The sequence below is a fragment of the Phyllostomus discolor genome, chromosome 7 (genome assembly GCF_004126475.2).
Source record: "Phyllostomus discolor isolate MPI-MPIP mPhyDis1 chromosome 7, mPhyDis1.pri.v3, whole genome shotgun sequence".
NCBI lineage: Eukaryota > Metazoa > Chordata > Mammalia > Chiroptera > Phyllostomidae > Phyllostomus > Phyllostomus discolor.
In genome coordinates, this window is record NC_040909.2 from 111,028,832 (window position 1) to 111,049,859 (window position 21,028).

A 21,028-nucleotide genomic window follows, 5' to 3' on the forward strand; every position below is an offset into this window, starting at 1 on the left:
ACAATTTGAACTATTCTAAACTGAGATTCAGAGCAGAGTAAACTGTGTTTATAGCCAAGTTGTTTTAGGAAGACTTACAAAGGAAAACATGACCAGTTTTTTAAAAAACTGATGTATTAGAAATTAAACATGTATATTTAGGTGCCCCACCCCCAAAAAATAGCATTATGCAAGTATTAAGCCCCCGATGGGCCTGGCATTATGCTATGCTCAATCTTCTTTTCTACATCAAATTGTGTGAACCACATTCTTATCCAGTTACCAAATTAACAGAAAGGTCTGGGGAAATTTTATAATTATATTTTTAGATCTGGGGACTGAGGAATTTGGAATATATTGTTTTCCATAACCACTTGAATTTCCAGTTATGCAGCCTTAAAGGGAAATATGTAACATAATCTAAATATATAACACAAAATAAAGAAAAGCAAAATTAAACAAACCCAAGCAAGAAAGTTGCTCTAAGATTATTCAGTCATTTCATGAGCCAAAGAGCTTATATGAATCTTATATACTGTTGGAAGAGAAAGTTTTCCATAGATCTCTTATTAACAGGGCCCTGATTTGATTAGGGGTGATCAGGTGTCCAGACTCCCCTAGTCACCAGTTCTGTCATCATGTGTTAACTCTGATAAATAAAACGTTAACTGGGGGGGGCTTCTAGGAAAGCCTTTTCCTGCTTCTTCCCTTCCCGCCCCTGCCTGGAATACAGACAATAAGGCTGGAGCTGGAGCAGCCCACTTATAAACATGAGATAATAAACATGAGAACAAAGGTCATATGCTAATAAGAGCACAGTTTAAGAAAAAAAGGCCTAAGACAGCCATTACATGGTTGCTGCTGTATCAGCCCTATCTCCAGACCTTTCCTAAAGAGAGGATAAGTCCCTCTTTGATTAAGTAATACAGGCTAAATAGAGTCCTAATTTGTAAACTCTGCAGCCCTTATAAACACTGGGCTACGGAATAGGGCACAGTAAGTCCCTTCCTGATTAGCTCCATTTACTATCCAAACTCAGTGCACACAAGTCTACCCCATGCTTTCCACTCCAGTAGTTCTAAGCCTGTCAGAACACCAGCAAGCTCTTTTCCACCTCTCTACCTGTATTCTTTTACTCTCTCTCTCTCATCCCTCCATTTCTTTACCAACTTAACTCTTCCTCAGCATTCCAGACTTCCTGGCTCCTGACTGAGGTAGGTGCCCTGCCTCCCTGTTCTCACATCACCTCTAGCACCAGTCAGTATAGTGACCGAGCTTATTATGGCTGTTTATTTGTACCTGTCTTCCCAGCTACATTACCAGCCAGCCCCTGAAAAGGAAAAACAGTACCTTAGTTGTCTTGGTATTCCTAGATCCTGGCACAGTAAACAGAATTGCTTTTAATCAGCAAAAAGTTCTACAAAAAATACTGTTAAATGACCACCCCTTAAAATCAAAAAATAATGTTTGCCCATAAATTTGCCCTGAAAATGGGAAAACTGAGTATTTTGTACCACCACACATTGCTTCATAAGATGACTTTGGCTTAAGAGCTATATGTCCTAAAGACAGCCCTACAAAGCTACCCTCATCTTCTAATGGGAAGCCAGGAAACTAAAAAGATAACCAAACAAAACATTCTATTATACATTATTAGCAAAATACATCAAAATGAAGGCAAATAAAGAACTAAAATCTCTTCATACCTGTCACATTGCTGCATGATAGAAATTTCTTTGATTATTTCCTGAAGATCTGACTCAACAGGTACCTGTTTAATTGCCACAACTTGACCAGATTCCTTATGTATGGCTTTAAATACACTTCCATAAGACCTAAAAGAAACCAAAACATTTATTCTTTCCTTTCAACCATCATAGCTGTTAAGGAGTATACAATGAGTTTTTGTATGTAGTCTTTTCCAGTTTAAAACACATGTTAATGGCAACAAAACAAAGTAAACAAATAATAAGAAAAGTGAGTTACACCTTAGCTTTAATGCTTCAAGTATTGACTTAAAATCTATTAAAATCATCAAGTTACTATATAAAGATTTGTTTTTCTTATGAATGGAAGAAATAGACTTACATTTTGTTAACTCAAACAAACACAGCATTAAGAAGATATTAAGTTGAAGATATAAGATCAAATAATAAAATACAGAATAAAAACAGCCAAAGCATCAAGTTAGGAGCAAGGGCTGATCTCACCTTAGGCAAAATCATCCCCAAAATACTCAAGTCCCTTGCCTGTTCAGACTCCTTAGGGGCAACTGAGACCCCCAGCTGGGACCACACGATACCCAAGTTAGAGAAGCAGGGAGTATGGTCCCTCCTAAGTCACAGATCCAAGGTAGCCTCAAATGCTCCTTTCACTGTCATCTCAAGAGGAAGGCCACATACTCACATGTAAATAAAATGAGTAATAGGGTCTTACGGCCATTTGCCCCAACACCACCTCTGTTACAACACTTGAAACTTTGCCAATTAAATATTTATGTGTTTTTTCAAAAGCAAAAACAATGAGAGAGGGAAGCCACTTATACTTTGGTATGAATTAGAAGACAAGGTAAAAACTGCTGTCACTTTAACTTACTTTGCTGCCCAAAGTCACATATGTGTGTGTATAGTCCTAATTTAAAAGATTTATTTATTTTCTTTTTAGAGAGCAGGGAAGGGAGCGAGAAAGAATAGGAGAGAAACATCAAATGATTGCCTCTCACATGCCCTCAACTGGGGGCCTGGCCCACAACTCAGTCATGTGCCCTGACTGGGAATGAAACTGGCGACCTTTTGGTTGGCAAGCCGAAGCTCAATCCACTGAACTACACCAGCCAGAGCTATAGTCCTAATTTACACACACACACACACACACACACACAATCTCTCCTTAAAAGCCATATATATGTAGGTATATGCATGGGTGTGTAAGTATATGAGGTCTGTCCAGAAGGTATCCAGCCATGTAATATGAAAAACAGACATTTATTGCAGATGATACAAGATACAAGAAACAGTGTCCATAGGACGATGATGCTTCAGTCCCCTTAAAGTAGGCACCTTGGGACCTCACACAGTTCCCTCAATCACCATCTGCTGACCCATCGTATTTTCCTGAATCTCACTAACAGTCTGAAATCTCTACCCTTTCAAAGGTGATTTTAGTTTGGGGAAAAGCCAGAAGTCACAGAGCGCCAAATCTGGGCTGTAGGGGGGCTGAGTCACCTGAGTGATTTGATGTTTCATTAAAAACTGCACCAGACATGATGCCTGAGTGGCCATGTTATTGTGATGAAGCTGCCAACCACCAGTTGCCCATAGCCATGGCCTTCTGAATCAGATGGATAGTTTCTGCAGAGGAATGTTCAAGCTTAACACAAAATTCGATGCAGACTCATTGTTCTACTTGCTCAGTCATTTTTAAAGTAACAGCCACACAGTACACACGTTTACTCAACAGGGTCTACGGCCCCCACCGACTAGTACAGTGAAGTCATCGTTCCACAGCTGCATTCCAGTCCACTCTCCTTGGCTGCCAGGTTACCTCAATATCGTGCAAACTGTTCTCGTTATATTAACAATAGCTCTACTTTTTCCAGAAAAACTATATATATCCTCAAAAGCTAACATAGAATTAAGTTCTAGATTGTCTATTGTAAATTAAGCAACTGTTCTCAAGTCTTGTCACTGATAAAGTGAAGCTGGGAACCACATTTACCAGAATTCCCTTCTCTAAATGGATCCCAGTTCATAGTTGACCATGAGGAGCACATGCATGAAATCGAAATAGCAAAAAGTTGAGGAGAAACCATCCCTCTCCAGATGTGGCAGGTACAATGGCAGATATGAGAGACAGTGGATTCCTGCTGAGCTTCTGATAACCACCATACTGCTACTGTGTCCTGAGATAGTTGGTGGGAGCATCTCAAAGATTCTCAAGGATCCCAGAAGATCCCCAGTGAGCTTTTGAGTAACACCTGCTTCAGTACTACAGGCTGAGATCTCCAGCATTGGCTTCTCTGACCTTTAGCAGCAGATTCCATGACCTTTGCATCTACGGCCCTACCACAAGTCATTCCAGCTCCTAATTTTATAATAAATTCTTTATACCCAGAGCACACAAAGTAGCCTTTCTTTCCCTGACCAAGCATAGCTACCAATAATTTTTGGTACAGGAAGTGTTCCCAGGGAAAAGAATGTTAAAAATGGGAATCTTACATTAGTTCTTTCTTAGATTTGGAGATAGTAATTACTTTAATAATACAACAAATAGAAAATTCATAGCTTATGACATTCAATGGCAAAACAATTATTTACATTATTACCCATGGGTGCCTGGAGTCTAGGCAAGATTTTAGAAGATCAACTATCTGTATTAACAGAATGCTATGGTAAAAATAAGAGTACAAGGACAACAGAATGGGTTGTATACCCGGCCTACACTGTGAAAGTTATATAATAAGCCCAGGGCTTAAATTCCCAGCTCAAGACTGAGATAACCAAAAAACTTCTGAATGTCCCAAAAGAATTTCCCTCTCTCTCTCTCTTTTCCCCCTTGGCCCCCTTCCACCCAGCATCCCCCACTCCCTCAGGCAATACGCGCAACTCTGTTCATGTCCATGGGTCATGTGTTTAAGTTCCTTGGCTACTCCATTTCCTATGCTGTACTTTACATCCACATAGGTGTAGTTACATTTATTATAACTATCTATTTGTATTTGTTAATCTCCTCACCTCCACACCCATTCCTCCACACCTCCCTCCCATCTGGCAACCATCAAAATGCTCTCCGTATCCATGATTCTGTTTCTGTTCTTGTTTGCTTAGTTTGTTTTTTAGATTCAATTGTTGCTAGATATGCATTTTTGCCATTTTATTGTTCATAGTTTTGATCTTCTTAAATAAGTCCCTTTAACATTTCATATAATAATGGTTTGGTGATGACAAACTCCTTCAGTTTTTTCTTGTATGGGAAGCTCTTTATCTGCCCTTCAATTCTAAACGATAGCTTTGCTGGTAGAGCAATCTTGGCTGTAGGTCCCTGTTTTTCATGACTTTGAATATTTCTTGCCAATCCCTCTAGCCTGCAAAGTTCCTTTTGAGAAATCAGCTGACAATCTTATGGGAATTCCCCTGTAGCTAACTAACTGCTTCTCTTGCTGCTTTTAAAATTCTCTACCTTTAACCTTTGGCATTTTAATTATGATGTGTTTTGGAGTGGGCCTCTTTAAATCCATCTTGTTTGAGACTCCCTCTGCTTCCTGGACTTGCATGTCTATTTCCTTCATCAAAGTAAGAAAGTTTTCTTTCAAAATTAATCTTTCAAATAGATTTCCAGTATCTTGCTCTTTCTCTTCTTCTGGCACACCTATAATGTGAATGTTGGAATGCCTGGAGTTGTCCCAGAGGCTGCTTACACTGCCCTAGTTTTTTTTGGATTCTTTTTTCTTCCTGTTGTTCTGATTGGTTGTTTTTTTCTTCCTTATGTTCCAAATCATTGATTTCATTCTAGGCTTCATCCACACTACTGTTGTTTCCCTGTAAATTGTTCTTTAACTAGTGTATCCTTCATTTCTAAGTGGATCTTTTTATGCTGTTGAGGTCCTCATTAAGTTCCTTGACCATCCTTATAACCAGTGTTTTAAACTCTACATCTGATAGAATGCTTATCTTCATTTTGCTCAGTTCTTTTTCTGGAGTTTTGATATGTTCATTTGGGCCATGACTCATTGTCTCCTCATTTTGGCAGCCGCCCTGTGTTTGTTTCTATGTATTAAGTAGATCTGCTATGACTACCTGTCTTGGTAGTGTGGCCTAATATAGTAGGTGTCCAGCAGGGTCCAGTGACACAGCTTCCCCTATCACCCAAGCAGGGTACTCAACGTGTGCCCTTCATATAGGCTGAGTACACCCTCCTCTTATAATTGAGCCTTGATTACTATTGGCAGGTCAATAGCAGGGATTTACCCAGACCAGTCTGCTACAAGGACTGGCTATAAATACTGACCACCAACCTCTGCTCTCCATGGAGTATCAGCTGTGCAGGGACAGAGTGAGTGGTGCTCTGATGTGGTCAATAGCTGTCCACTGTGTGCACAGGCTCTTGGGTTTCCCAGGTGGTGCAGGGCCAAGGTCAGCCCCTACCTGTTTTTTGCCCAGAGCCACCCTATGTGAGCTATAAAGTAATCTGAGATGGCTGCTACTTGTTCTGAGCTTGGAGACTCCTAGGCAAAACCAAGCTGTCAATCTAGGCTGGTTGCTGCTAGAGCTGGGCCTGGGAGCACTTAGTAAGAGGTACAGGGCTTGGGGCTCACTGAGGCTAGGCTGTACTTGTTTGAGAGTATATAGGAAGTTGTGAAGCATGAGCCAAGGCCAACCATTCATTTGGAAAGGTCACTGTTAATAGCTTGCGTGGGCCTGTAAGTTGGGTAGGACAGAGTCTCATAAACTGGGTGGGACAAAGTCTTGTAAGTTGGGTGGGAGAGAGTCTCAGGGGATCCTCAAGAAGGGGTACAGTATTAGCCAGGTTGATGGAGTCTCAGATATGGCACTTGCCTGTCACCTCTGTGGCTCTGAGGTATGGAGGGGGTGGGGATTCAGAAAAGGGACAATGGCTTCCACCCACCTTTCTATCTGGGAGAAAGCTGTCCCCCAGTTCTCGCCTTGATGTCACTTAAATTCCTCCCTGTATATCTCTGCTGCCTTTCAAGCTGCTATCCCAGTGCTGGAGCTCAGAGGGAGTGAGTCTGAGCAAGTCCATGTGTGGGTTCTTTAAGAGGAGCTATTTGGGACTCCAGAAATTTCTTCCACCAACTCAATTCCCGCTCATTTTGTAGCCAGAAGTTATGGGGACTTTCCTTCCTGGCACTGAAACCCTGGGCTGTATGGTCTGGTGTGGGGCTGGTGCTCTTTGCTCCAAAGACATCCCTCCTGAATTTTTATCCACCACAGGTGGATGTGGGACCAGCCTGTTCTGTGTTTCTGCCCCTTCTACCAGTCTGGATGAATGTAGTTTCTTTAATTCCATAGTTGTCAGACTTCCATTCAACTTCATTTCTAACAGTTCTGAGTGATAGTTGTTCTACAGCGGTAATTTTGATGTGGTTGTACAAAGATACAAACCATATTTACCTATGCTGCCATCTCACCCAGAAGTCCAAGAATTTCTTAATTCTTATAGGCACTGTAATGAGACTTCTGAAAACAAAACTCAAAGTCTAAGCTTTGCTGGAAGCTGAATTACACTGCAAACTGAATTCACGCCATCACCAGATCTATTATGATAATGTTATATTTTTAATTGTAAAGAGAGGTATCCACAGAATTGGTTTGGGGACACTTACGTAGATTAGTATTAATCTGAGTACCCTGAACCTCTAAACTCTAGCAGGCCTCCCTTGGCATCAAAAGCAGCTCTACCACCCAGCCTGAGAAGATTAGCCTCACGATGCCTAAAGATTCTATAATGTCCTCAGCTGACACAGTAACTTTTCAAGGAAATGTATCAATAGATTCTCCTCCATATCACCCCACAACCATCACTCACTACTTCTATAATTGTACTCAAATCTCCACAGGAACCAGGGAGATGAATACAAAGTCCAACTGAAGTACACCTACTATTCACACCAAAAAAGTTGCAAGGTTTTTGTCAGATTCTATTGGTAAAACCAGTAAAACCGCAAAGAAAATGTCCAGCATTGGATTCCAAGTTTTCCCGGGAGAAAGGCATTTAGTGATATAGATGTAAGACCAAAACTTCCAGTCTCAGTGTGTCATCTCAAACAGCCGGGAGTCACCCTACTAGTTCACTCACGTAGATAACTGTATCATTGGTGAATATGTTCTCTCCTTTCACAGACTGTCTCTTTCCAGTTTTCTGAACACCATTTATTGAAGAGACTACCCTTTCCCAGTTGTATATTCTTGTTTCCTCTGTCATAAATTAACTGACCACATATGCATTGATTTATTTGGGAGCTCTCTATTCTATGTGTCTGTTTTAATACCAATACCATACTGTTTTGATTACTATCGCTTTACAAGAGAGTTTGAAATCAAAGAGTGTGCTGCTTCCAATTTGGTTCTTTTTTTCTCAAGATTGCTTTGGCTCTAGAGGTCTTTTATAATTCCACATAAATTTTAGGATTCTTTGTTCTATTTCTGTAAAAAATGCCACTGGCATATTGATAGGGATTGCACTGAATCTGTAGATTGCTTTGCGTAGCATGGATGTTTTAACATATTAATTCTCTTGATCCATGTGCACAGAATATAAGAGGGGACCCATAAAAACAAGGAATTTATTTATGGAAAAATGTACATTTATTCTTATATGTTTAAATTACAGTCACCTTCAAAGTATTCTCCTTTTGATACAATACACCTATTAAGACATTTTATCCACTGCTCAAAATAGTTTTGAACTCTTCAATTTTGATGCCTTTTAGTGCTTTTGCTGTTTTTTGTTTCACCTTTTCCATATCAACAAAATATTTCCCTTTGAGGACTTTTTTTACTTGGGGAAACAAAAAAGTGTTGCTCAGGGCGAGATCCAGTCAACAAGAAAGGTGGGCCATGGGGGTCATGTCGTTTTTGGTCAAAAATGCTGAACACTCAGTGTGCAGTGTGGTCAGGTTCACTTGTAAATCACCCATCATGAAATGGGCAAACACTCTGAAAGAATCTTCAAAAATTCCACTAAAGCTGAATGCAGCCTCTCGCAACAATTCCAGCTGGTACACTGATACAGATGAGTTCCTAGAACACTCACTCTGGGGGAAGCCTGTATAACAAGGGGCCCACCCTCCAGAAGATAATTCCGTTTTTTGGGGGGGAGGGTCCCCCCTGTATCTTTCCATTTTTTTAGTCTTCTTCAATTTTATTCATCAATGTCTTATAGTTTTCAGTGTCCAGGTTTTTTGCCATCTTGGTTAAACTTATTCCTACATATTTTATTCTTTTTGGTGCAATTGTAAATGGGATTGTCTTCCTAATTTCTCTTTCTGATAGTCTATTATTATAAAGATATAACTTCCAACCAGTGTGGCTCAACTGGTTGAGAGTCATCTCACAAATCAAAAAAGGTCACCAGTTCGATTCCCTGTCAGGGCACATGCCTAAGCTGCAGGTTTGGTCCCTGGTCAAGCGCCTATGAAAGGCAACCAATCAAATTTTCTCTCACATCGACATTTCTTCCACTCTCTCTCTCTGTCTCTCACTCCCCCCTCTTTCCCTTCTCTCTAAAATAAATAAATAAATAAATATGCAACTGGCTTTTGTATATTAATGTATATTCTTCAACTTTACTAAATTTGTTTATTAATTCTAATAGTTTTTTGGTGGACTCTCTATACAATATTACATTATCTGCAAACAGGGACAGTTTTACTTCTTCATTTCTGATCTGGATGCTTTGTATTTCTTTTTCTTACCTAATTGCTCTGGCTAGGACTTCCAGTACTATGTTGAACAAAACTGGCCATAGTGGGCATCCATGTCTTTTCCTGATCTTAGAAGAAAAGCTTTCAGCCTTTCACCATTAACTGTGGCCTCATCATATATGGCCTTTATTATATGGAGGTATGTTCCCTCTATACCATTACTATTCAATTCAAGCAAATATACCCTAGTGAAAAATTAATATTATATAGTATTGTATCTTTATAATTGTTCTGCCATTATCTCAATGCTACTTTCATAATTTTGTACTTACCCTTCCCCAAGTTTCTCTAATACATCAAAAACTTCTTCAGGCTGCTTAGTCAAACTGTCTTCACTCAGCTTTTTTAGCTTACTGGTGACAAAAAGACAAAAAGAAAATATTTCCTTAAGACCTTTAATAAAATTTTTTATTTTATTTTAAAGAAGCAATATTTAGATGGTTCGAAACTTAAATATAAAAAAGTACACAGTAAATAATCTTCCTTTTCTTCTCTGTCCAGAAACACCTCAAAAAATAACCACTTTTATTTAGCTTCTTGTGAAACCTTTACACAAATATGAGTATGTTTTTATTTCTCCCCTTTTAACACACAGCATTTTTCACACACTCTTTTTTATCCAGTTACACACTTTGCTATTTTCATTTAACAATATGTAACTTTATGTTGAAGATCCCTACAACATAAGTACACAGAAAGCATCCTCATTTTTTCCTACAACTACATACTACTTTATTGCAAAGATGTAGCACCTCTTACTAATTCCTTGTTTATAAGTATCTAGATTCCCTTTTGCTATTATAAACTGTGATGAATAAGCTTGTACAGAAATTAAGTCACATATGTATTAGTATATCTATAGGATAAATTCCCAGAAGTAAAACTGTGAGATCAAATGAAAACACACAAATACATAATTATATATAAGCATATAAAGTATAATCATCTTATAATATAAACTTAATAATGTATATATGACTAAAAATATCACTATTATAACTATTACATGTTATACATAATTGAATATAGTATATAACTATTATTGTAATTATTAAAATTATTGGTTACATTATATTTTATCTACTATAATTGCACATTATATAAGCATACATGTATATTGCTAGTAGCACATTGCCTCCAGGCAACTTGTACCAATTTATTTTCCTACCAGTAATACATGAGAAAGCTTCTTTTCTTTCAGTTTAACCAACAGAGTATTTATCCAAATATTCGAATTTTAGTTAATATGTTAGGTGAAAACTTGTAATTCAGAGTAGATTTAATTTGCATTTCTCTTATTATGAGTGAGGCTGGACATCTCCTAGTATAATTATATAACTAAGCCATCTAGTCATGTTCTTTGCCATTTTTCTCCTGGGTTTTTGTTCTTTTTTTTTTTAATCTGTATACAAGAGAAAATAGTCTTTGTTTCATTTGGACATATTTTTCACTTGTATTTTAACTTCACTTATAACTTTTTGGTTTTATGGTCTATACAACCATTTGCCATACAGAAATGTCTTCTTGTTTTTTGTTTTTGTTTTCTTTTCTTTAAAAAAAATCATCCACAAGCATGGCATGTGCAGGTATCTAGAAGCAAAGAGATCAGAGAGACTATGCATGGTTTACTTGAGAGACCAAACATAGCACAGTACAAATGGAGCTTCACATATGAATGACCAAAAATAATTCAAGTAAAAATAACTAAAATGGAGAGGTGAGCAAGGTCAGGTTTAAAAAGCCTTGTGAGCCATCTTAAGGAGCTCTATTTCACAAAGATCATTTCCCCTGTAATACAGAGGAAGAACATGCAACAGTATGAGTTTCAGGAACAGAACAGGAAAACTACTTAGGAGCTGATTCAATATATAGTAGCATAGAATATAATACTGACAGTAAGAATTGATAGAAGATAAGCTATTCAACATATTAAAAAGGCATAATCAATACAGAAGTGGTTTTGATTAAATAGGGAGTGATGATGGAGAAGAGTTGAGTATGTCTCTTAAGCCTTTAGCTTAACCAAATTAGTAGATGGTAATGTCATTTATCAAGCTAACAAACACCAGAAAAAACAATCTGGAGGGAAATATGATGGGTCTAAGCCAACCCACCCAAATGCAGACTTCCCATAAGCAAATGTATGTATGAATCCCAAAAGAGATCTGAGTTGAAAATATTATTTTGGTGCCATCAACACAGAGATGGAGCCTGAAGACATGAGAAGGGACAAAATCATGAAGAAAATGTCGAAGAAGAAATAAGGGTCAAGAAGAAAACATCCCAGGAAGCCATCAATATTTAAGAAATGATGTCTTGTAGGACAAGAAGGTAGTGCTTGACTGCATCAAAAGCTACTGACAGTCCAAACAAAGATTTAAAGGTGTCAATTACGGACTGTCCACCTTTGACCACAAGGAGGTAATAGGATCCAGAATTATCTGTCTGCTATAAACAACTAGAAAACTCAACAAAAAATAGAAAACAACTATATTCAGACATTAGATATAAGGCATTTCAGAACTGAGATCCCTGAGAAAAAGGGGACCACTATCCCCAAGGCTTTAGATGGAGAGGCCTGTGCTGACGGAAGCACAGGGCAAGAGGAACCCAAACAGAGCCCAGCAGTTCTACTGAGTTGAAGAAACAAAGTTGGGGGTGTGGGGAGGCAAGGAAAACAAAACTTGCATTACAGAATACCTACAAGAAGAAAGCTATGCAGAGAATGAGGTCCAGGAATCTCCTTGACTCTTTAACTAAATGCCAATCTGTGTGTGCTAAAAAAAATTTAAAAATTTTAAAAAAAAAAAACACTCTATAAAGCCCAATAAAATCAACTTCCTGAGGAAGAACAATGACCAGGGAGCTGTAATAGAACAATACCCAGAGATCATGGGAGGCTGAGGATCTTTCCCACCAGCAAAAGCTGAAAGAACTCTTACAAGGGTCAGTCAGTAATGATTCCAGAATGGCCTTATTTTTCTTAGAAAGGAGAAAACATTACCAAAACATGAAGGCTACTTTCAATTCTCCCAAAAGGAGCTTAAACACAAGACTCAAAAATAATGAGCCAATATACAAGGTAACTTAACTGCCTACCAGAAGTCTAGAACTTCTTAACTAAAACAACATCCAACACTCAGAATGTAAAACCTACAATTTCAAGAATTCAATCAAAAATTACTAAACATATTTGAAATCAGGAACTATGACTCATAAAGAGGAGAAAAATTAGTCAATTAAAAAACACACAGAAATGGCAGCAGTGGAGAAAAATAGAGCTGACTCATGAAAATCCTGAAATAAGTCAGACCTCCACATTTGCAGATGCCCAACTTCTTATCAAAGATACAGCTGATCCCTCAACAACACAGGTTTGAATTGCACGGGTCCAGTTATACACAGAATGAAAACAATGTACATGTAAGTATACCCACGCAGTTCAAACCCATGTTGTTTGAGAAGTCACCTGCGTCTTATAAAAACCAATTATGAATATGTACTCATAGATGTAAAGAAAATGGCAGAAAGATAAAAAACATAAATGGAAATTTTGGAGAGGATAAAATACCTGAAATAAAACTTTCACTGCATAGGTATTTGAGCAGATTAGACAATGCAGCAAAACATGAATAACTTGGGAAAAATGTTTAAAAGAAAAACCTGAGTCCCACATAAAAATGAAGGATATAGAGAAAGATATGGGTATAGATTAACAGATAGATACCTGGATGGAAATACAGATGATATATAGACAGATGGATGTAGAGAGAGAAGGGGGAAGACAATAGCCAAACATTTTACAAATGTTATGAAAACAATAAATCTACATATGCAAGAAACTCAACAAATCTAAAGGTAAACACACACAAACATATATTATAATTAAATTGCTGAATGCCAGTAAGAAGGAGAGAATACTAAGTAGTCACAGGAAAAAAACCTAGTACTTATATCAAAACAAAAACAAGGACAACTTATCAGACACTAAGCAGGCCAAAAGACAATGAGAAACAGACACCTTTAAAGTGCTAAAAGAAAACAATCAAATGAAAATTCTGCATTAAATGAAAATATCCTCAATAAATGAAAGGTAAGTACAAAAATTTCTCAAATAAAAGGGTGAGAGAATTCAATAGTTAAAGACAGTTTTTTTAGGCTAAAGAAAATCGATGCCAAAAGGAAACATAAATCTACACCAAAAATATAAAGAGGAACAGCTAGTAAAATATAGGTAAATACGGGGGGAAAAAGCCCTTTCTCCCACTCAACAACAGCAGAATACACACTCTTCACAAATGCATATGAAATGTTCTCCAAAAGATACTGCATGTTAGGCCACAAAAAGTAGTCTTATATTTTCAGAATATTGAAATCATACAAAATATTTTCTCCAATCAGAAAGAAAAAACTCCAAAAACATGTGGAAATTAAATAACATGTTCTTAAACAACAAGTAGGTCAAAAAAGAAATCACACGGCAATTAAGAAAATATCTGGACACAACTGAAAATGAAAACACAACATATCAAAACTTATGGGATGTAGGAAAAACAGTACTAAGAGGAAAATTTATAGCAGTAAGCCCTTACACTTAAAAAATAGAAAGACCTCAAAGCAATAACCTAACTAAACTTCAAGAGAGTAGGACAATGAACTAAACCCAAAGGAAGGAAATAATAAAAATTAGAACAGAAATACATGTAGACACTAGAAAAATAAGACAAAAAAACAGCAAAACTGCTATGGTCTGAATATGTGTCCTCCCAAAACTTGTAAGCTGAAATCAAACCCCCAAAGATGATGGTGTCGGGTGCAGTGCTTAAGTCATGAAGGTGAAGCCCTCAGGAATGGGAGGAGTGCCATATGAAAGTGGCTCCAAAGAGATACCTAAGGACACAGCAAGAAGGTGTCAGCTATGAACCAGGAAGAGGGTTTTCACCTGAATATGACCCTCCTGGCACCTTGATCATAGACTTCTAAGCTTCCCAAACTATGAGAAATAAATTCCTGTTGTTTACACCCAGTCTGCAATATTTTGTTATACCAGCCCAAACAGACTGAGAAAGAAAACAAAGAGTTGGATTTTTGAAAAGACCAACCAAGTCAACAAACCCTTAGCTAAACTAAGGAGGAAAAATACTCAAATAACTAAAATTAGGGATGAAAGAGAGGAGATTAAAGCTGATGTCACAGAAATAAAAATGCTTACAAGAGAGTACATAAACAATTATACATAAACAAATCAGATAACCTGGAAGAAATGTATAAATTCTTAGAAACACATAGCCTACCATGACTGAATCATGAAGACATAAAAAATCTGAACAAACCTGTAACTAATAAGGGTTTAAGGAATAATAAAAAAACCTCTCAACAAAGGAAAGCCTAGTATTAAACAGCTTTCCTGTAGAATTCTATCAAATATTTAAAGAAACAATTAATACTAATACTCCTCAAACTCTCCCAAAGAATCAAAGAGGAGCAAACATTTCTAAACTCATTCTATGAGGCCAGTATTACTCTGATATCAAAACTACATGAAAACTATAAACCAATGTCTCTAATAAATATTGATGCAAAAATCCTCAACATAATACTAACAAAACAAATTCAACAGCATAGTAAACGGATTATACACCATGACCAAGTGGAATTTATACCTTGAACGTTAAAACTGGCTCGATACATGAAAATCAATCATTAACAAAATAAAGGACAAAAACCACATAGTCATCCCAACTGATGCAGAAAGAGCATTTGAAAAAATTCAGTACCTTCCATGATAAAGACACTTAACAAACTAGAAATAGAAGGAAATTACCTCAATATAATGAAAAGCTCCTAAGATACTTAATGGTAAAAGATGGAAAGCTTTTCCTCTATGGTCAGAAACAAGGCAAGTTCGTCCACTACTATTTAACATAGTACATACTCCTAGTCAGAGCAATAAGACATAGTACATGCTCCAACATAGTACACACTCCAAGTCATCATAGTACATACTCCAAGTCAAAGCAATGAGACAAGGAACAGAAATAAAATACAAAGAATTGGGAAAAAAGTAAAAGCATCTCTGCTTATAGATGACATGATTTCATCTGTAGAAAATGAAAGATTCCAGAAAAAAAAAACTGTTACAATTAATAAATTTCAGCAAAGTTGCAGAATACAAAATCAATACACAAAATCCAGTTGCACTTCTATACGTCAACAATGACCAATACTAAAATGAAATTAAGAAAACAATTCCATTTATTATGGTATTAAAAAAAGGATAAAGTACTTAGGAATAAATTTAACCCAGGAGATGAAAGACATACATTAAAACTACAAAACATTGCTTAAAAAGAAACAGAAGAAGATACAATAAATGGAAAGACATCCTATGCTCACGGATCGGTTAGAAGACTTAATATTATTTAACTGCCTATACTACCCGAAACAACATACAGATTCAATGCAATCTCTATCAACATCCCAATGGCTTTTGTTTTTTTTGCAGAAGTAGAAAAAAAAATCTTCAAAATCATATGGAATCTCAAGGGACCCCAAAGAGCCAAAACAATCTTGGGATAAAAGGAACAAAATTAGAGGTCTCACAATTCCTGACTTCAAAACATACTACAAATCAACAGCAATCAAGACACTGTGGTACTAGTACAAAGACAGATACAGAAACCAATGGAGCAGAAGAGCCCAGAAATAAACCCTTGCACATATGACCAAATGATATTCAACATTGATGCCAAGACTACACAATGGGAAGAAGACAGCAAAAGGTGCTGGCAAAATTGGATATTTACATGAAGAATGAAGCTTGGCCCTTATTTACACCAAACACAAAAATTAACTCAAAATGGATTAAAGACCTAAACATAAGACCTAGAGCTATAAAACTCCTAGAAGGAAAAGTTTAAAGGACATTGGATTTGGAAATTATTTCTTGGAAATGACACCAAAAGCACAGGCAACAAAAGCAAAAATACACAAACGGAACTATATTAAACTTCTGCCCTGACTGGTGTGGCTCAGTGGACTGAGTGCCAGCCTGCAACCGAAAAGTCTCTGGTTTGATTCCCAGTCAGGGCATGTGCCTAGGTTGCAAGCCAGGACCCCAGCTGGGGGCATGCAAGAGGCAACCAACTGATATATCTTGCACACATTGATGCTTCTTTCTCTCTCTTTCTCCCTTCTTCCCCTCTCTCTAAAAATAAATAAATAAAATCTTTAAAAAAAATTTCTGAACATTAAACGAAACAATCAACAGAGTGAAAAGGCAATCTACAGAATAACAGAAAAAATTTGCAAACCATATAGGGTGAGGCAAAAGTAGGTTTACAGTTTTTTGTATGGAAAATAATCATCAATAAATAATAATATAAGAATAAACTCTGGGGTTTGCATACTCACAACTGTAAACCTACTTTTGCTTCACCCTCTATACATGATAAGGAGATGATAACCAGAATAAGGAACTTCTACAACTCAATACCAAGAAATCCAATTTAAAAATGAGCAAAGGACTTCAACAGACAATTCTCACAAAAAGAAATATAAATAAGCCACAAGCACATGAAAAGATGCTCAACAGCAGTAGTAGTTAAGAAAATGCAAATCGAAACTATAATGAGATAACTGAAACCCCTTAGGATGTCCACTGTCCAAAAACAAAACAAAACAAAACATAAAATAACAAGCATTGATGACAATGTAGAGAAATTGGATCTTTTGTGCATTGTTGTTAAAAATGGTATACCATTATGGGAAATATGAGGTTCCTCAAAAATTGAAAATAGAGCCTTGGATAGGTAGCTCAATTGGTTAGAGCACTGTCTCCATATGCCAAGGTTTTGGGTTCAATCCTCAGTCAGAGTACATACAAGAATCAACCAATGAATGCATAAATAAATAAAGCAAAAAGTCAATGTTTCTTTCTTCTCTCTCAAATAAAAAAAATAAACTTTTTTTTAATTAAAAATAGAATTATCACATGATCCAGCACTCTCAGTTCTGGGTATAGATACTAAAGAAGTCAAAGCACCATCTCAAAGAGATATCTGTACACCCATATCCATCAAAGCATTATTCAAAAGAGCCACAAGGCAGAAGCAACCCAAATGTTACATCATTGATATCCAAAATATGGTATACACATACAATATTATGCAGCCTTGAAAAAGGAGATCGTTATATTCCTTTTCAAGATTGAATGACATACCATTATGTATATGCATATACCACATTTTGCTTATCCATTCATCCATCAGTGAACACCTGGGTTGCTTCTACCATTTAGCTATTGTGAATAATGCTGATAATAAAATCTGGTGTACAAATATCTGAGTCCCTGAGTTCAATTATGTTTGTTATAGTCCTAGAAATGGAATTGCTGGATCATGTGGTAAGCGTATGTTCAATTTTTTTAAGGAACTGCCACACTGTTTTCCACAATGACTGCACTAGTTTACATTCCCACCCGTGATGTACACGGGATCCAACTGTTAGATATCCTAGACAACACCTATTATCCCACAGGTTTTGTGTCTGTTTGCTTTTATGACAGCTATCCTAAAGAGTATGTATGGTACCCATTGTGGTTCTGATTTGCATTTTCCTAATGATCAGTGATGTTGAACATCTTTCCATGTGCTTATTGTCCATTTGTGTATCTTCTTTAGAGAGATGTCTATTCAAGTCCTTTGCTCATTTTTTATTTGGGCTGGTTGTTTTAGCCAAAGACTTTCAAGAGAGACACAAAGGAAGACTTTCTACACTGCTAGATCTAGCTCCCTAGCCAAGAATAATTAGCATGTGCCCTCTAGATGTCTTAGAAAACTAACCATGGAGAAGAGGGCCTGGGCAGAGTGCAAATCCAGCAGAGGGGAAAAAACTGTCTTTGACCACAGAAATTCCTTCTTCATAAAGAACCCTCTGCCTAATTTCAGTTCTGTAATTTCCAGTGTCTTTTCTATCTTCTGGAAAACTGCCCTATGTTTTAGGGATCACATTAGTAGTAGCTTTATTACTAATAACAGTAGCTATTTAATGGCATAACTGTTATAAAAGTCATGCTGTTATTATTGCTATGTGCTAATTAAGCACTATGCCTCACCTTATATGTAATATCTTGTTAAAACTGAGTTCCAGCCTTCCACCCTAGCAGTTTCACCTTAAATACTGTTAGAAAGATCATATATCTTTAAAACACATGAAAGATTTTCACCCTTTAGTCCTTCAACATTCCATTATTAAACAATGACAAAAAAGTCTCAGTCAGCCTTCAGTAATGAACATTTTCTAAAATACACAATGATGAAACTGATCTTGAATCCACAAAATCCAACATCTTTTCTATTTCAACAACAGGAAGTATATTTTATTCCAAACTAATAAAATTCAAAGATCATTTTTTCTGCTCCCTTTTGCTTTTTAAAGGACAGGCATTTTGTAAATATTAATAGATGTTTAGCTCTAATGCAATCAAAGTGATTTTTTTTAACTCTACTAGAACATACTCATCCAAGTGAAAGCTGTCCTTTCATCCCCTTGGAGAGTTACATGCTTCTCCAAATGATACTGACAATGCCAAACACATCTCTGAAACACTCTGGAAACTGTCTTCAGAGACAAGTGCTTTACAATTACTATTTCACTTAATCTTCAAAAAGCCCAAAGAGAGGGTACTAATATTACCTGCATTTTACAAATGAGTATACTGAGTCTTAGGAAAGTTAAGTAACCTGCCCACCACTGCAGGCAGTAAATAGCAGAACTGAGGTTAGAATCGAGGTCTGACTCTAAAGTCCTGGTTCTTAATTGTTTCACTAATAAGTATCACTATTTTAATAATAAAATAGATACAATTTGATGACCTCATAGTTTATTTACTTTTATGAAACTATATCAAAATTTAGGGCGGTTTAATTAAGTACTAGCACTAGAATGAGCTAAAATACACCTAAAAAAATACTCCCCAATGGACAGAAGATTTTTTTATAGAAAATGGAAGTCTTGTGTTTACTCTTTCATACAATTTCCTCTCAGGTTGGGCTCTTTGCCCGAAAGTACTCTAAAATCATAATTTCCTGGCAAAGAGCTTTAAAGGAAGAGAAGCTGAGGTTTTTCTCCTTCCTTCACCCTTGTAGTCTTTAATTTTTATTTTCTAAAAATTTGTTCACTTACCCTCACCTGGAAACTGACATAATTCCTTTTAATTTCTTTCTTTTTTTACTATTTTTATCTATATATTCCTTTTAATTTCTTATAAAACAAACCTATCCAAAGTTAAATGCTGCAATGCACTCCCTTGCCTTAAAGACAAGTTACTGCATTTACTTTCTTAATAACTCATTCTTCAAAAAACACAATGTAAAAACAGCATTTGAAAACGTTCCTACATATTCATGTTCTAAAATAAAAATTAAAAATAATTTTATAAGAAATATGAAGGCTTATAAGTCCCATAATTTTTAATCTAGTTAATATAGATTCAACCACCATGCCTAGATATGAGAACTAAGAAAGGGAAAAGAATCTTTAACTGATTGAAAATGAAAGAGGACACGTCTCTATGAAAACTGCCAAAGCCTACTCATGCACCTGCCGTGTAGAAAAATCTACTGACTTGCGCCAAAGACACTACATACGAAGGTCCAGTTAAAAACTGGATTTCCTTACTTATTCTACACTTCAAATTTTGAAGATAATACGAGGATTTTGACTCTATATACTCACAACTCCTCATTCTCATCCATAGAATACTAAAATTGCAGTAATCCCAAACATGAATACATTAAGAAGTTAATAAAAGTATAATTTCAAGGAAAAGTCTAAACTCTGCCAATGCCAACATCTGTATCGTTCAGTGAGGTCCGTACTCTTGACTTCTGCAAAGCTTTCATGGGCAGAGATGGGAGGTGGGTATGGAGACGGTGGCTGCCTTTAGCTGTTTGCACAGATGGACGTGTTTTGCCTGATTTCTCAGCGCAGCTTGATTACACAGCAATAGCACATGTGAAGCCATTTCTCAGTACTTCTCTGCGGTTCTTTGTAAAGCTGAGACACAGTTCATGATTTTGGTGCCTTGTGAAAATAATTCTTACTTTTTTTCATTGGGATTGTTTTTACCTGTTTGGTTTTGGGTTTGTAGAAGTGAAAATAAAATGTTAAAATCCCAGCAGTATCTAATACAAAAAAAAAAAGAAAGAAAGAAAGAAATCTACCATTACAAGAAAAATAGCCTAACTACTTGACCATAGAAATTCTTTTAAAACTGCTATAAAAATAAACTACAATAGAAGCAATGTTACTGCATTTGTACAGGTATAAATAACTCCAAAACTCTAACTTGCTTTAGTAATACCACGGCTCCTCAAAATCTAAGTAGTGCTCCAAAATGACAGATTTTTTTTTTAACTTAGGAATTTTATAGGCTTTTTAAGGTAAATCCTGTTATTATTTTCATATTAAATTTTAGAAATTTAGAAAAACTTGGAATAATTTTATTCTCTCTCACTGCACAATGTTCTTAGTCAAAAGAGGATTTCACAATGTACTACGAGCCCAGAGGAGAAAAAGTCCTCTGGTCAGCAAAAACCGCCACAG

At 36.5% G+C, this 21,028-nt stretch overlaps 1 protein-coding gene across 2 annotated transcripts in view; it reads right to left on the reverse strand.

Moving 5' to 3' along the window:
• The window catches only part of STK3 (serine/threonine kinase 3), a 252,662-nt gene that overhangs the window by 219,911 nt on the left and 11,723 nt on the right, over window positions 1–21,028 (reverse strand). For both annotated transcript variants that reach the window (XM_028533670.2, XM_036031288.1), the window contains exons 2-3: window positions 9,694–9,774; window positions 1,686–1,814 (exon numbers count right to left, since the gene is read on the reverse strand). In XM_028533670.2, coding sequence (XP_028389471.1) covers window positions 1,686–1,814; window positions 9,694–9,774 — 210 coding nt within the window. The remainder of the gene's footprint in view (window positions 1–1,685; window positions 1,815–9,693; window positions 9,775–21,028) is intronic.